Genomic DNA, 17,810 nt, shown 5'->3' on the forward strand with positions numbered 1-17,810 from the left:
AATATACGCAGGTGCGGAGTGGAGAGCAGTCTGTGGGAGGAGACTTCTGCAATCAAACTCACTGGACAGGCGTGGACACGATTTGTCAATGACTTATTTCAATAACGTGTTGCTGTCGCGCCATTGGCGTCTGAGAGTGGCGTAAGGAGACTTTTCAGGGAACTTTTGTCTTTTTTTTTTTTTTTACAGGAAGAGACATTACACCATCAAGGTGAGCTAAGTGATCCCGTTTTCTCTCATCTTTTGTTCCTCGAGACTTCAAATGACACCAAGTGTCTGCGAGCGTATACCGTTTGTGGACTTGAAATTTTTTCATGTGCTAAAAAGTGGAGAGCAAACACTCGTCATGCAGGTCGAACCGGGCGAACGTGACAACGCCAACTCAGCCGCGCTCGTCGTTTGTGGAAATTTACATTGCGCGTTCACTATGCATCAAGAAAAGAACCACAACTCAGACAATGTCTTGGCTGTTAGTAAAAGCATTTTGTTGTGCAGTGCTTTTCAAACCTTTCAAACCAAGAACCACTGAAAATAATATTCGCGTTCACTGTGCATCAAGAAAAGAACTACAACTCAGACAATGTCTTGACTGGCAATAATAGCACTTTGTTGTGCAGTGCTTTTCAAAGCTTTTAAACTGAGAACCACTGAAAATAATTATTCGCTCCCCAAGCGCTGGCGGACCATGTCCTTTTTCAAAAGCAAGGCAGGTTTCATCCCTAAAAAGAGATGTGTATTTAAAGGGCGTAATATCACTTTGAAGGTTGAGCCTGGGCTTCAAATGAGCAAAGCTTTACACATGCACGCGAGTTAGTAAATACATTCAAAAGCTAAATACAACTGAAAACGTCATGCTTCAGTAAGTCATGAGCTGTTTGACAACTGACAACTGATTTTCCCCAGAGGGGACAATAAAGGTATCAATCAATCAATCAATCAATCAATCAATCAAAAAAGTCCTAAACAAATTAATTGAACCGGATTTGTGTCGTCATGGATGAATAGAGCAAGGTGACCAAATGCAGCTTGGACCAGGGTTTATTGAAGGGAGGAGGGGGGGTAGTGGAGACCAGAGACACAGACCGGGCAGAGGCTCGGAACAGTGGGCAGGAAACAGTAGAAAACAAACAGGAAGTAACAGTAGACACCGGGCGGGGTTTGAGTAAACAAGAGGGAGCAGGTGACAGCCATTACGGTGATATGGGGGCGCGGTTTAGAAAAGGTCGCCGGCTGGGTCGCATGTGGCACGGGCGCGTGACAATTTGAAAAAACAAAACAAAAATGCAGTTTGAGCATTGACCTTGACCTTTTTGTACATGCCATGAGAGGGAACCCACACAACAAATCGTTGTCAAATATTAGTCATCTTCACCGACGATGAGTGTGAAATGAGATTCCGTGATTTAATGGTGTCATGAATTGGAGTACTTTTATGTGATATATTATTTTACACATCTAGTTGGATGCGGCGTTATATAGCGATACGATCGAAGTCCGCGTTTGCTCTTTGTAGTTGTCATCGTGCGCTTTGATGTCGTACAGGACCTGTTCAGATTGCTTTTGTCTTATGGTCATTTTGGCAGTCACTGTTTTGAATTTGTGAGTCTTGACAACATGTCATCGTTGGTAGTAACACAAGCGGCCTTTTCCTTAGCATGACAGAGCCGGCCGAGTTGCTGCTGATCAAGGACCAGTATGAGCTGGCCTTCAACTGCATGAGCCGTGGCCTGTCTCTGGAGGAGGGCGGCGATCACTCCAAGGCGACTGAGTACTACTGCAAGGGCCGCGTGCACCTGGCACAGGGCCTGGCCGTGCCCACCAGGGGGGAGCATCACCAGGGGCCCGCCTGGGATCGAGCCCGAGAGCTACAGCGGCGGATGGAGGGCGCCCTGGGCACTGTCGGCCACCACCTCTCCGCCATGGATGCTGCGCAGGCACCCCCTCCCGCCCAGAGGAGACGGCTGCTCATGGACCTGACCCCCAGTCTCAATCCGGCGCGGCACCTGTACCCCTCCGTCCCCACCGTCCTCCAAGTGCCACCGCTCCCGGAGAGGAACGCGCCGCCCGTGGCGGCCAGGCCCCCGGTGTATTCGGCCTGGCCCACCGGCGGCTACCGCAGCCTGGCCCGTGGGCCTGAGAGCGAGCTGCTCCTGATGCCCTCGGGCGTGCAAATGTTCTTCCTGGCCCCCAGCGGGCAGGTGAGCGCCCTGTCGCAGCCCGGGTATCTTCGCATCGTCAGCTTTGCTGCCTGGCCGCCCAATGGGAGTAGGCCCGTTTTCCTGGACGTGAGTGCACCTTCTTTTGCTCTTTTCGCTCTTTGGGACTAACACTTGTGACATAGTTGAGTGGACTCAAAATTTCTGTTTTCCTCCTTGCATGAGGGGAAGTGGAGCCCCAAATGTTCTTTGTCATTCTGTGCAGTGACTACATTTATTATTTCTTGCTTTACAAAAGCACTTATCATCCACATAAAATGCCACCCCAACCCATCACAGACTCACCGTAGAACTGGTGAGACAAACAAACATATAAACTGTTGCGTTTTGTTCAAGATTGATTGATTGATTGATTGAAACCTTTATTGGCCCCTCAGGGGAAAATTGTCAAACAGCTCGTGGCATTTAAAAAAAGAGGAAGACAAACAGAAAAAAACAAAGTTCACAATGCAATAAATATAACACGCTACTGTTCCAATAACATGAAGTGCAAGCTGGTAGTTTACTAAAGTGCATCATGTAAGATAAAGATAAAAAGTCACAAGTCTCTAGCTCCAGGTCTCCCCGCGCCGGCGGGCCTGATTGTAGAGTTGGAGTGCAGCTGGAATAAACGATTGTCCAAATCTCTTTGTGCTCTGACGGGGGAGGACAAATCTGTTGCTGAATTTGCTCCTCATCCCCGTCAGCTCGATGTGCAGTGGATGGGAGGGATTGGCCAACATGTCCGTCGTTGAGCAAGGACAACAAAGATGTGGAGTAGTAGTTGGTTCTTTATTTGCAAGATCTTGGGTTGTTTCACGGCAGTCAGTACACAGTGCACTTCAGCAGAAGAAAACAACAAGGTCAGACTCCAGATCAGATTTTATACTGTCCGCAAGCAGGAATACGGAAGGGAAGAAAAGGGAGGGGAAAAGAAGAAAAAACATATCCTCATAAGAATGTCTTATCTACTGAATGTTTTGTATCAATGTGTCATGACGTTAACGAGCTCTGCCTTATGTGTAATGGAAACGTTACCAAGCTGTGTGTGCAGTGTCTGTGCTCTGATGGAGCAACTATGTTTGTATAAATTAAAAAGAGTATTTAGACATTGCTGTTGCTCCCTCTTCAAAGCTTAGGTTCGCATAACATGCATATCAAATGCAAAAGTAACTTTAAGTACTTAACTGTTTAACTCCTTAACTTTGCGATGACGCGTATGAAGACTGACTGTTTTCTATATTCTCTTCCCCTGGGGCTTGCCTCCAAATCATCTACCTAAAACAGGGGTGTCAAACTCAATTGCACAGGGGGCCAAAATTCAAAACACACTTCAGGTCGCGGGGCGAACAGAACAAACATTTATTGAACACACTAAAACTAACTTTTAACATAAATATAAATACAAACGGACAGGAATGTTATTCTGGACTAAATCAACTTAAACTTTAAATAACTTAAAATATCTCCATAAAAATATATCCAGTTAAAATTATAGAAGTTAGAAATTGGAACGTGCTGCAAAAAAAACGCCTGAAAAAAATAAATTAAAATGGTGACAGAGCTTGTACTTCAAGTAAACATTAAAATAATAGTAAATCAAAACGTTTGATTTTCTTTGCTTTTATGTCATTTTAAATAAAAAACCTAAATTTTAAATATCCCAAATGATTTTACTCTCCAATATGAACATGCTGCAAAACAAAACAAAACCTGGAAATATAAAAACAATGTGCTTTTCAGCAATCACAAATAATGAATCAAAACATTCAGTTTTCTTTGCTCTTATGCCATTTTATCAGAGCCGGATGATTGGCATCTTTTTTTGGCAACAAGTTGGTTTATGTTTGGTGTGTGGTCCCGTGTTGTGGAGACTCTCAGGATGGACTGAAGGTGCTCATCAATGAGACGACTCCTGTGTGCTGTTTTGTTTGTCTTCATCACTGAGAACAGCTTCTCACACAGATATGTGCTACCAAACATGCACAAGGTTCGAGCCACATGTAGACGGAGTTGGGACATTGCTGCGGGAATGGAGTGAATAAACTCTGTGGGCCCTGCAGTGTCGTACTATGACTTTAGCGTCCCATTACACTGCAGCTCAATCAGCGCCATCTGAATCTGAACAGGTGCAGATTCCACGTTGACGGCAAATGGGTTGCAAAACAACTCTAAATTCTTCTTTTGTTCCTCAAAATCACAAAAGCGCCGTGCGAACTCCGTGCGCAGTGCGCTCAGTTTAACAGCAAAGTGCGTATTTGGGAACACCGTTGTGCCGACTTGGTTCAGCATTACTTGGCAACAGGGAAAGTGGGACAAGTTGCACTGAAGCATTTGTGTCTCCCATAAAATCAGCTTCACTTGAAATGCCTTCACTGCGTCATACATGTCAGTGATCATGCGGTCACGTCCCTGGAGCTGGAGGTTTAAGTCAAAGTCAAGTCAAAGTCAGCTTTATTGTCAATCTCTTCATATGTAAAGACACACAAAGAAACCGAAATTCCGTTTCCTCCATCCCACAGTGACGAGACACAGTACACGATAAACATACAAGTAGACGACACAAAATAAGGAAGGCACAAATAATAAATAATAAATAAATAAAATAAGTGATGAATAAATAATAAACAAATAACCCAATAAATAAGAGGAGCAAAACTGAGCCAGTGTGCGTACAGCAGACAGTAAGCATAGCGCAAAGTACAGGACGCTACGCAGAAAGGGGGGGGCGAGTTCAGGATCCTAACAGCCTTGAGTATGAAGCTGTTGGAGAGTCTGGTGGTGTGGGAGCGCAGGCTCCTGTACCTCTTCCCAGAGGGCAGAAGCTCAAACAAAGAGTGAGCGGGGTGACTCACATCACTCATAATCGTGGTCGCCTTGCGGGTGAGATGGGAGGTGTAAATGTCCTTCAAGGAGGGGAGCGAAGCACCAATAATCTTACCAGCCGTGTTCACTATGCGCTGCAGGGCCTTCAAGTTGTAGTCAGTGCAGCCGCCACCCCAAACAGCAATACAGCTGGAGAGGACGCTCTCAATGGTGCTGCGGTAAAATGTAGTCATGACGGCCGGAGGAGCGCTCGCTCGCCTGAGTTTTCGCAGGAAGTACAGGCGGCGCTGGGCTTTCTTCGCCAGTGATGCGGTGTTGGTGGACCAGGAGAGATCCTCACTGATGTGCACCCCCAGGAACCTGCCGCTGCTCACTCTCTCCACCACAGCACCGTCGATGGTCAGCGGCAGGTGTTGGGTGTGACCCTTCCGGAAGTCCACAACAATCTCCTTGGTCTTGTCGACGTTCAGCAAGAGGTTGTTGTCCCTGCACCACGTGGTCAGGAGGTTAACCTCCAGCCTGTATTGAGTCTCGTCTCCCTTGGTGATGAGACCCACCAGAGTCGTGTCGTCCGCAAACTTCACTATGCGGTTGTCGCTGTAGGTTGCAGTGCAGTCATGCGTCAGGAGGGTGAAGAACAGCGGACTGAGCACGCAGCGTTGGGGGGGCCCCGTGCTCAGCGTGATGCTGGCGGAGATTTTGTCGCCAACACATACCACCTGTGGCCTCTGACAGAGGAAGTCCAGTAGCCAGTTGCAGAGGTAGGTACTGAGGCCCAGCTTGTCAAGTTTGCTGATGAGGCGTTGTGGCACAATGGTGTTGAAGGCAGAACTAAAGTCCACAAACAGCAATCTCACATACGAGTCCCTTCTCTCCAGGTGGGTGAGGGCCGAGTGGAGGGCAGAGCAGATGGCATCCTCAGAGGACTGTTGGGTTCACAACATTTATCTGAACAGAATCTCACAGAGGCGGGATAAGTCTTTTTTGGCGTGCGACTCCTGCAGAAGGACACACCCCAGCCACAGCGAATGTGGATGGGATCTGCGCCTTCCCTCAGTTTGGTCGTGCCTTTTATTGAGGAACAAACAATGGGGCAAGTGTACATGTACATGAATGCATAGCTTCCACAAGGAGGTGGAAGGACATTCCACAATTACATCTCATGACCACCGCACAACAGCGATACTATTAGGACAGACGCGGTATGGTCGTCTCATGACTTTAGCTAGACAAAAGATGTAGTCTTAGTGCTCATGGGATGGATACCTCTGTTGGAGTCCTCATGACTTCTACTTAAATAAGACGTTTGTCTGCTTCGGCCATCCCATGACAACCTCATGATCTGTTCATGGCTAGCTAACTATGGGGCTCATTGTATAGCGCGGCTCGTGATTCCATACATGAGCTCCTTAGCCAGCCATCTGCTCCCAAGTCATTATCACGAGGCCAAACTGTCACATGTTGCGGAAAATCTTGCACACATAAGTAGATACATAGAATCCAATGATAGAAAGTATATTTTTCCCAACATTCCCCCCTGTTTAACATTGGAATTCATGGGAAAACAAAACATCAACTAATAACTACATATGTGTATAAATGAGTATACGCCTACACAATATAGTATAGTAACATCAAAAAGTATGAAAGTTTACATTCCAGAGTTTATCAGAACTACAGCTCTCCATTCGGCTCTGGCCATGTTCATCATAATGGAATGCATTTTGTTTTGCACCATCCAAAGGCAAAAACAAATAGGTAGGTGTTTTACGCAAGGTGGTCCCACTCATCTTTTTTACGCTGGACCAACATGACATTCCGGATAGCAAACGCTGATGTCAACATTTTAGTCATTATGTGACGATTACAAGGTATGATGCATGATGTAAAAATACAGAGCAATAACAGTATGGCAACTAAAAGAACCGCAACTTTCAAGAGAAGTTGCCTCCAATTGCCATAAAACAGCCACCAAAAGGGATGGACGTCCTTGGCTGGGGTTTCGTCCTGGGACATAGCTTTACGGAGGTTCCGAAGTCCTTGTAGAGCATACTCGATGTGGGTGTCATTTTCTCCTGGGATGTAGGTACAACAGGAGGTACCAACTATTTCACACACACCTCCTTTTTCGGCAGTCGGAAGGTCCAAAAGCATTCGGGACTGTAGTGTCATAACCTGTAAGGGCCTCTAGAGTAAAATTGGCAAAGGTCTTCAACCTGTAGTCCATGGTTTCTATTCGGAGAATAGTCTTAGCCACACCCGCCTGTGGGAAGAGTGTGAGTGCCACCTTTTGTCCCGCGCTCCAAAGCTTGTATTCATCTGGTACGTCTGAGCCCCAGACACTGTCGTAGGGACGGAAGGTGGGGGCAACAGCTGCACGTGTCTTTCGCTAATGATGTTCCTGAAAATGTGTCAGACTGAGGAACACAGTGTGATCTGACACATATACGGGGAAACATGTGCCGTGCCATCCCATCGTCCTGGAAGGACTGCGTAGCCTCGGCGACCACAGAGCCACCATCCCCCTTCGATGATGGAGTGGGGATTTTCGCCTCCTGCTAGGATTTGTCTGATTGCTAAGGTGGTATTCATCGAGGTCTTGCTGGAAGGTTCTAGAAGTGCGGTGGTGATGCAGCGCTTTGTATCTCCCACCTTTATTCCATCAACACGTCTTTGTCGGAAGCACAGGGGATGTGAGATGGTTTCACTCACTTCGAGAGTCACTGGTGCGGGTGTGACGTCAGAACTTCTTGACATTATTGTGAATGGCCTTGAGATGTTGTAACAGGGATGGGCGGTTAGTTGTGCCTCATTCATTTCCGACCGTCTGAGTCCTTCGATGGGATTAAACCCAAAAGCCCTTAGTATTGCGAAACACCATCCATTTTTCTCTGGCATGGATCGGGCATGTAGGACGGGCTGTTGACTTGATCGTGGCATTATGGAACATACATAACATTCACTTTGATTGTATGTTTCGGCCAACATGGATACATACTGGTACCACATGTTGTCTGCATGGGGTATATCTGGGTTTATCTTTATATACTTTGTCAACAGTTCGGTCGTCATTCTCTTGATTCGAGCGGAAGTTCCACTCTCCCTTTGGGGACCCTGGACACTCCATGTCATTGGCAAGCATGCTACAGCCACAGCACAGACAAGCACTCCTCTGAGTGCCATTTTCCGTTCAGTTCCACAGAGCCACCTGAACCCCTAGGGAGCTAAATGATCAGGGTTCTTAGTTCTTCACCGGTTTGAGACTGATGCCAAACTATAATTGGCACCCCCTTTGCAGCCGGATACTTCGGCCTGACCGGGGCCTAGGAGCCAAGCACTCTCTGCAGTTTACAGTGGCTGAGATGAATCCAGCTGGGTCTTTCTGCACAGCTGTGGGTGTGGCGAGTAGGACTTGGAATGGTCCCTCCCACCAGGGTGAAGACCACGTCTTTCGTTTGATTACTTTGATGACGACCCAGTCACCTGGTTTTGCTGAGCCATCCTGTGGAGATAAAGGAGTGGAGGGCAGTAAATTTGCATTTGACACGTTTTCCGTTTGCATGGTTTTGATCATGTTAGTCAGCTAGAGTTAGCTCTTCTGTGGCTGTGTCTTTATCATGTGAGAACAGTGGGAGCCCGTATGCTCTGCCATGAATGATCTCATATCGGGTTAAAACCTTGCCACAGGGCATAATCCTCATATAGAGTTTTACAAAATCTAGACATTCGGGCCATGGGCTTCCCGTTTCTGCCATGCATTTGGTTAATGACCGTATTGACAAAATGTGGTCCGTTGTCACTATAAATGGTCTCTGAGATTCCATAACTGGGAATGATGGTCTTGCAGATAGCCTTTGCTACTGTTATAGCATCTGCATTCTTTGCTGGGATTATTTCTGTCCACCTTGAAAAGGCATCTATTAGGACTAAACAGTATTTGTACAATCCACACCTGTTTAGTTATATGAAGTCCATACGCGACATTTGGAACGGATATGTTGGTTCTGGGAATTTTCCTCTTTTTGGTCTTACATTCCCTTGTGGATTATTTTTTATACAGACTTCACACGCTCTACAAAAATGTTTTGAGTACAAATTGAAACCATACGTTGTAAAGTGTTGTGATATTAGCTCCTGCATCCCCCCCTGTCGACACATGAGTACTTCCGTGTGTCGAAATTGCAGCTGCTCTAAAAAGGGATTTAGGGAGAACAGGCTTATTATTTACAATGTATATGTCTTTGTCTGTCAGTTGTGCACCTTTAGCAATCCACATTTTTTGTTCTTGTTTAGGGGCTGAATGTTGCATATCATGCAAGATCTGTGTATTTATTACCGTTTTTTTCCGTGTATAGTGCGCCCCCATGTATAGTACGCACCCCTAAAAATGGCATGCTGATGCTGGAAAAAAGCTTGTACCCATGTATAATACGCACCCAATTTTTATGAATTTTTTTTAAAAAAAAAAAATTAATTTTTTTTTTTTTTTTTTTTTTAAGTCCCAATGATCGTCACACACGCAGGGAGGCAATGGGTCCCATTTTTATAGTCTTTGGTATGGTCTTAACTAGGCTGGATGTAATTTTTTTTGTTGGCGTTGATTTCTCCGACTGCCCGTAAACGCACCACCGCGCTTCGTGCGCGCACGGGACAGCAAACGAGCAGGTGATCGAGCAAGCGTCTGATACGAGAGCATTGCGGTCGCATGGAGCGTGTTTGAAGTGAACAGCAGAGAAGAAAGGCAAAGTGTTGTGAAATAAAATGCACAGAACGGATGCGCAAGACACGTCAGCTATATAGAGCGAGAGTTGTTTTCTTCCTATTAGTTTCAATTCACAGTTTAATTAGCAGTTTCAATCAGCAAATAACAAAATGCGTATTACAGGTAATATTTTATTTCACAACACTTTGCCTTGTTCCTTTGGTCTCTGCTGTTCATCCTAAAACACAAAGGCGCTCTTTAAGCAATGCGACAGTGAGCGCCCGGCGCGCTGCGGTTGCGCGACCGCACCAAATTAAGCTCCCTGCGCAGTGCGCACTGAGGTCCACTTAAATTTTAGAAAGTACATCAGGACTTTAAAAATATCTTCTAAATTTCACCGACGGCTCTGTCACAATAATGCTACCAGCGCGGTGCAGTTGGGCGGTCGGCGGCGTGCTACGGTTGAGAGTTCTCTCTCGCACTCTCTCTCTCGCTCTCTCTCGCTCTCGCACACACACGCAAACCGGATATCATACGGAGGCCGCCATTACAGATGCGCAGAACGGATGCGCAAGACACGTCAGCTATATAAAGAGTGAGAGTTCAGTTCTCTACCTAAATCCGTATTACAGGTAATATTTTATTTCACAACACTTTGCCTTGTTCCTTTCGTCTCTGCTGTTCACTTCAAACACGCTCCATGCGACCGCAATGCTCTCGTATCAGACGCTTGCTCGATCACCTGCTCGTTTGCTGTCCCGTGCGCGCACGGAGCGCGGTGGTGCGTTTATGGGCAGTCGGAGAAATCAACGCCAACAAAAAAAATTACATCCAGCCTAGTTAAGACCATACCAAAGACTATAAAAATGGGACCCATTGCCTCCCTGCGTGTGTGACGATCATTGGGACTTAAAAAAAAATAATAAATAATTAAAAATTTTTAAAAAAAAATTCATAAAAATTGGGTGCGTATTATACATGGGTACAAGCTTTTTTCCAGCATCAGCATGCCATTTTTAGGGGTGCGTACTATACATGGGGTCGCACTATACACGGAAAAAAACGGTAATAACTCATCCCCCCCCTGTTGTCACATAAGTGACACAATTGGGTTTGCCTTAAAAAATCATTTTGGCAAAACAGTTTCGTTGCTGACGTGGTCAATAACACCTTATCCATTATCGCACCCTTTGATGTCTGAACTAATGCCATTTTCAACTTGTCAATGCTTCTACTTTCGGTGTCCACGCAAATGTATCTTCGACTGCTAACGGCTGTCCACGAGCCACTCCTGTCAGTGGCTTAGCAATTTCAGCATAATGTGGAGCCCAAGCGCTGCAGCAATCACAGGGGGAAAAAAAACCATAAATTGTTCTTTGTGATAGGTCGTTCTGTGTCTAATATAGCCTGTTTCCTGCCTCATTGCACTGCTCTCCCTTTCGCTGAGAGTAAACCAACATAGTTTACTTCTGGTTTTACCCATCGTAACTTCTGTTACTTGACTTCATTTTCTCTCAGGCCTAAATGCTGCATGAGGAGAAAGAAATCTCATCCCCACGCTTCCTTTGTTTCAAAAGCAATTATCAACAATGTACACCAAAACTTGACTTTTAAATGAAAGCGTAAAACCAGCCATTCAATTCATGATAATCAGTCAACCTGACTGAATAACTATTAAGAGAAGAGCAACAGCAAACAAACCACAAGTGAGACAGAAATATTAAGTCTTTTCTCGCAAGGAGAACGATAGAGAGAAGAAACTCGGTTACAATCTCCATCAATTTTGAGTTCTCCCTCCACGTGCTCCTCTATTTAATGTTTTGGTTGCCCTGGTTACAGAGGCGTTGCTACACTAAAGGGAGGGAAGATTGTGTCAGTAGCAACGTTGATTAGCTAAGGAATGTAGTGTGGTGTGAATTAGCTCTTCATTGTCGGCCCGTGACCCCCGCAGAGTTTGTCCATCTGTTCTTCTCCAGTTGTTGGCCGAGTCGTCCGCGAATGAGATCAGATAACTTCTATTGCCGCTTTCCTGTGGAACAATGCAACTAGACCTTTGCTAGACTTTATCTACTTAGTAAATTAACACGCAATAACAAGAGTGACTTCTCCTAAACACTTGAACAAGACTTGAGTAAATATGGGATAACTTGTACGCAACCACTTCAAACTGTGTTTACCTCTTACAGGAACAAAAACACACAGATAACATAAGGACAGGAAGGACACATATGGCTGACAGAGATCAAAAGACTTCCCTGTCACTAAAGAGAAAGAACCTAGATGAAAGGAAAGCCGTAAACTCATAAATGACAAGGCTTTACTTAAATTATTCCAACATTTCCCTCCTGTTTATCACATATTTGCTCAATATTTACATCACCAAAAACAACCACTTCTCTCGATTTTCGGTTGTCGGATCACAAGTATGAGCACAAATAAGTTTACACCAAAAAAGGACAAATGTTGCGATATTATCATTCGGAAATACACAGATCTGCGAAAAAGTCTGTAAACTCAAGTGCAAAAACTGCATCATCATCATCGTTATCATCGACATGCTGCCGTTCAGACATTAGGCATACCCGGGCCATCTCGTCGTCCATGGGCGAGATTGCTGTAGTGATAAGACGATTAATCAGAGCACGGAGACATGGAATAAAACAACATCCACACAAGGTGAGTATAGCAGCAATTGAGGACACAAGGGCTTTATACTTCCCAAAAGCAGTCATCCACTTGTTGTGCTCTTTCATCCTCGTGTTGAGGGATTGCAAGTTTGCAATCATCTTCGTCAGGCTCCCATCAGGGGCGGTGTCATTCTGGATGAAGGTGCAGCATTGTTCCCTGAACATTGCGCAGATCCTTCCTTTCCCAGACAACAACATAACAAGAGCATTGCGGTTCTGGATTGACATTAGGGAAGGCATGGCTAGCTGTTCGTGCACTGCCTCAAGTCCCGCTTGTGTCCGTTTGCCCAATTTCTGCATGTTGCAATGGATGTAATTTATCCTGTCAACGTTCTTGTTCATCGTCCACCAGCAGCAAATGGAGGACTCCCATCCCGCTTCAATTTGGTCAATTAATTCTTATTAATCAGGAACTCCTCTGGGGACTCTAATTGCATCAATTTCAGTCAGATCATCGTCACCTCTCAAATTTAAAGACATTATGTTTTTGTTTTTTCCAGCTTTTTCCCAGATCTTGGCATGTCGGTACATATACAATTTTGGTTGACTACATTCTCTAAAAGCAATGGTTTCTTTTCTTTTTCTTCCATTCAACGGATATTATATAGAACACTCTGTCGCACATTTCACAATCAGTAAACAAACTATCCACATTCATTTTCGAGATATTGATTCCATTCTTTAACATCTACAGCAGTTGTTGACAAACTATTATTTCTTTACATAACGTTTTTGCCACTGTTAAGGCATTCAGTGTTTATTTTGAAGCCAATTCAATCAATTTTGAGAATGCATCTATTATGACCAGGCATTATAACCCTGTGGATTGTGTTAAGCACATGTTAAACAAGCTCTAAAAATTTGTTTTTATAAACGTTTTGAATATGAATCAAATTCATGTTGTATAAAGCTGACTGAACTGCCCTTCCATCCCTCCTCTTGAGCCATGCGACACACAACCATGGCTCAATATTGCTGCCCGCTTGTATAGGTTTTTTTTTAGGTCAGTCTTCTGGTCATTTTTAGATACCATTCTCCACTCTTGCTCCTCTTTTCATCCATAATTGAATTTCAGTCGATGGATTTTGACGCTGCACAACTTTAAAAAATGTTTCAGTAATTTAATCTGCTTCTTCTGTGTATAAAATTTGAATGGTCTTTTGCACTACAGCTATGCAGTTCCGTCTGCAAGCTTGTTACGTCTTGACACCTTATCAGTCTCGTGCGTGCCCTGCACACGTGCACATAGCTATTTGTCGTGGCAATTGGACTGCTTCCACAACTAGCTTAGTTGTAGTTTCCTGTAGTTTCTTTTCAATCAGGTTCTCATCGTTTATCACAAGAATCTTAGTAATTTGAACAAAAGTCAAAAAGTATGTTTTATTTTACTCAATTGTACGATTTAGAGAATCCATATGTAGTAAAGCGTTGTATTACTACATATGATTTCATCTTGATTTAATTTTGACACACCTTTCAAAATGCTTCTCAGTGTCCCAGTGCACACATGTTTTGCGTGTGTAACTGGTTGTCTCAACCCATGTTCCACATCCTAATCTTTCCTCCCTCCAGGTGTCAAACCAATCAAGATAAAGATAAAAACTAACAAAATAACCGCCAGTAAATTAATATGATAGACAATTCTTGTTGTTTCTTAACTTTAACTACCGTTTTTTTCCGTGTATAGTGCGCAAAATTTAACTAATTTATTGTCCTAAAATCTGGGGTGCGCATTGTACATGGGTACAAAAAAAAATGTAAATTTTTTTTTTTTTTTTTTTTAAGTCCCAATGATCGTCACACACGCAGGGAGGCAATGGGTCCCATTTTTATAGTCTTTGGTATGGTCTTAACTAGGCTGGATGTAATTTTTTTTGTTGTCGTTGATTTCTCCGACTGCCCGTAAACGTACCACCGCGCTCCGTGCGCGCACGGGACAGCAAACGAGCAGGTGATCGAGCAAGCCTTGTCTGATACGAGAGCATTGCGGTCGCATGGAGCGTGTTTGAAGTGAACAGCAGAGAAGAAAGGAACAAGGCAAAGTGTTGTGAAATAAAATATTACCTGTAATACGGATTTAGGTAGAGAACTGAACTCTCGGTCTTTATATAGCTACATTAGCCAATTTTAACACATAACACTGACAGCACACAGACAACACAAAAACTTACAGCAGAGACACAGCTCACAAACGATACAAACAAACAACGCTGCGCAAACGTCATCCTCTGTTTTGACGTTTTGGTTATACTTTTGTTTTCTCATCAGTGCCTTTTATCCTTCATGCAAATATTGTCACATCTTCCTTAAGCATCACTCTCTGAGAAAATCACACTGTCCCTGCTTCGCCTGCAGCCATAGCACCCCTCGTGCGAGGGGGGGGCGCAGCATCAATGTTGATTGGTCACAGGCTGGCCATTTCCTGCAACAACCATGATGCCGGCCCACCGCCCACACGAGCATAGCAAAGGCCCACGCGGACAGCCCCGCGACAACGCGCGAGCGCAGGCACGCTTATCAGTTTCACCTTCTCAAAGGGCAGGCCAACTTTGCTGTTGCCCTCCCCCATCATGTTCACCTTCAACATCTTTCAATCTTCTACACAACATTTGCTGTCTCTTATTCCCATCCTATCAAGCCACCGTTCTCGTAACTCTCCGCCACACACGCCTTATTTTCTCTATTGCACACACCTTGCTCATCTCAGTTTCTCCAACCAACTTAAACACACCATCATCCACTTCTCAATTTCCCTAGTATTGCTCAACAGCCTCCAGAACATTCTCCATTTCTGATTTCTTCCATAGAACACACATCTCACTCGCACTCATACGCACACCCATTCATGAGGATCCTCTGCGCGCACACGCACACACACACCAGCACAAAAGGATGACGCACAACATATAAGAACACATAGAAGCACTAAGAACACCTTTTTGCTCGTATTACTTGTCTGATTTATTCTCTATTTCACTTTTAGAAACTATGTGTAATTCCTTTCCGTGTATTTTGCAAATTTTAACTTCAGTGTTACTTTATATTACTTTATCCTTTTAACACAAATATCTCCTGTATATTTAAGCTACCGTTTTTTTCCGTGTATAGTGCGCAATATTTTACTAATTTATTGTCCTAAAATCTGGGGTGCGTATTATACATGGGTACAAAGAAAAAAATTTTTAATTTTTTTTTTTTTATTTATTTTTTATTTATTTTTTTTTTTAAATAAAGTCATGGTACAACAAAACCAACAACAGGACTGACCGACAAAGTCGTGGAACAAAAAGACAGGGTGACATTACCAAAGACAGGAACAGAATGACAGTAACACATGCAATGATCCAACGGTGAGCGAGGGGCAGACAGGACTTAAATACAAAACACGTTACATCGATTGAGGTGACACAGGAAGAGCGGGGTGACACGAACAGAAACTATGGCAACCTAGACACATAGCAAAACTGGGGACGAGACATGACAAATCTCCCCCGAAATAAAACTCACCTTTCTTCTTGTTTGTTGTCAATCGCGCATCGCATTCAGCCATCCTGCCCAACACACTTAGTAAAATTCATAATTGACGACACATCGTTTGATGCGATGGTGCAATCCTCGATGGTGTGTTATTGTCAAATATTGTTTGTTTTTTAATCTCCATCGCGGACCGGACGTCATACGGAGGCCGCCATTACAGATGCGCAGAACGGTTGCGCAAGACACGTCAGCTATATAAAGAGCGAGAGTTCAGTTCTCCACCTATTAGTTTCAATTCACAGTTTAATTAGCAGTTTCAATCAGCAAATAACAAAATGCGTATTACAGGTTTATTTCACAACACTTTGCCTTGTTCCTTTCGTCTCTGCTGTTCATTTCAAACACGCTCCATACGACCGCAATGCTCTTGTATCAGACGCTCGCTCGATCACCTGCTAGTTTGCCGTCTGTCACAATGTACCCTACACAAATCCGAAACATTTGTTGCGGCTCCGAGTCACGACGAGGGGCAAGTTTTGGTTTCCAAGGTTGTTTTTATTCCTCTTCAACGTATCTCCCATACAGAGCCGCCTCATTCCCCTGCGCACGGAGCGCGGTGGTGCGTTTAGGGGCAGTCGGAGAAATCAACGCCAACAAAAAAAATGACATCCAGCCTAGTTAAGACCATACCAAAGACTTTAAAAATGGGACCCATTGCCTCCCTGCGTGTGTGACGATCTTTGGGACTTAAAAAAAAAAATAAAAAATAAAAAATTAAAAAAAAATTCATAAAAATTGGGTGCGTATTATACATGGGTACAAGCTTTTTTCCAGCATCAGCATGCCATTGTTAGGGGTGCGTACTATACATGGGGGCGCACTATACACGGAAAAAAACGGTATACTAAAAGACAAAACTTTTTCCCAACAACAGAGAGAGAGAGAGAAAAAAGTAAAGAATAGCTCCTTTTTATTAAAGTTATACTATTAATATGCATCTTCCACTAATGCACTAATGTCTAAAAAGGTTAATAATACATGTACATGACGTAATACTTTTTTCTACAAAATTCAATAGATGACTCTCCAAGAGCAAGAATGCCTCTGCATTTAAATTGTTTTTTTGGCGGGAAGTTACACTTCCGGTATCGATATCGGATCGAATATCGGGTATTTTGGGTAGGAAATACTTGGTATCGGATCGATTCCAAAATCATTGGTATCGCCCATCCCTGGTATGAATTGTTATAAATCAGGATATTGTTCTGTATCGATCGTAGAGCACTATATCGTGATGTATCGTGAATGAATCACAGCAGGCTTTTAGATATCGGCAAATATCGAATCGTGTAAAACCCGCGAGTTACACCCCTAGTAATGTCCGTCTTGATCTCGTGTCTCTTCTTTGTGTGAATTATACGACACTATTCGCCTATCACAGGGGTCGGGAACCTTTTTGACTGAGAGCCATGAAAGCAAAAAAATTGGAAATTTATTTCAGTGAGAGCCATATAATATATTTTAAAAGTGAATTCAACTAAATGTCAGTATATATAATAAGCCTCTGGATTTATTATTTTAAATAATGTTGTTATAACACTCACCATTACAGAACAGTTCTTGCCGACAGAGGCATGTCTTGTATCCGTTTGATTATCTTGTCTTTGTTCGGAAGATCATCAAAAAGTTCATTGGCTACATCCAGCATGAACGTTTTAGCATACTCGCCATCAGTGAATGGTTTTCCGTTCCTCACTATTGCTAAAGAACCAGCAAAGCTAGCCGAATTATAGTCACCTTGCCGGGTCCATACGCGGAGTTGGTGCTGGCTAGCTTGCACCCTGCTCAGAAGCTCTTGGCAGTTGGCACGCTTTCTTTCTGCTGTCTCCCGCCGGGTATTTTGATGCAAAGGCAGCGTGGGGC

The 17,810-nt window shown here is 44.0% G+C and overlaps 1 protein-coding gene across 1 annotated transcript in view; it reads left to right on the forward strand.

Annotated features, from left to right (window-relative positions):
* The window catches only part of LOC133168488 (spartin-like), a 25,500-nt gene continuing 7,690 nt past the window's right edge, over positions 1 to 17,810 (forward strand). Inside the window, exons 1-2 of the mRNA XM_061300101.1 lie at positions 1 to 211; positions 1,655 to 2,285. Coding sequence (XP_061156085.1) covers positions 1,656 to 2,285 — 630 coding nt within the window. The 5' untranslated portion in view covers positions 1 to 211; position 1,655. The remainder of the gene's footprint in view (positions 212 to 1,654; positions 2,286 to 17,810) is intronic.

Source organism: Syngnathus typhle, linkage group LG15 (genome assembly GCF_033458585.1).
Source record: "Syngnathus typhle isolate RoL2023-S1 ecotype Sweden linkage group LG15, RoL_Styp_1.0, whole genome shotgun sequence".
In the NCBI taxonomy this organism is placed as follows: domain Eukaryota; kingdom Metazoa; phylum Chordata; class Actinopteri; order Syngnathiformes; family Syngnathidae; genus Syngnathus; species Syngnathus typhle.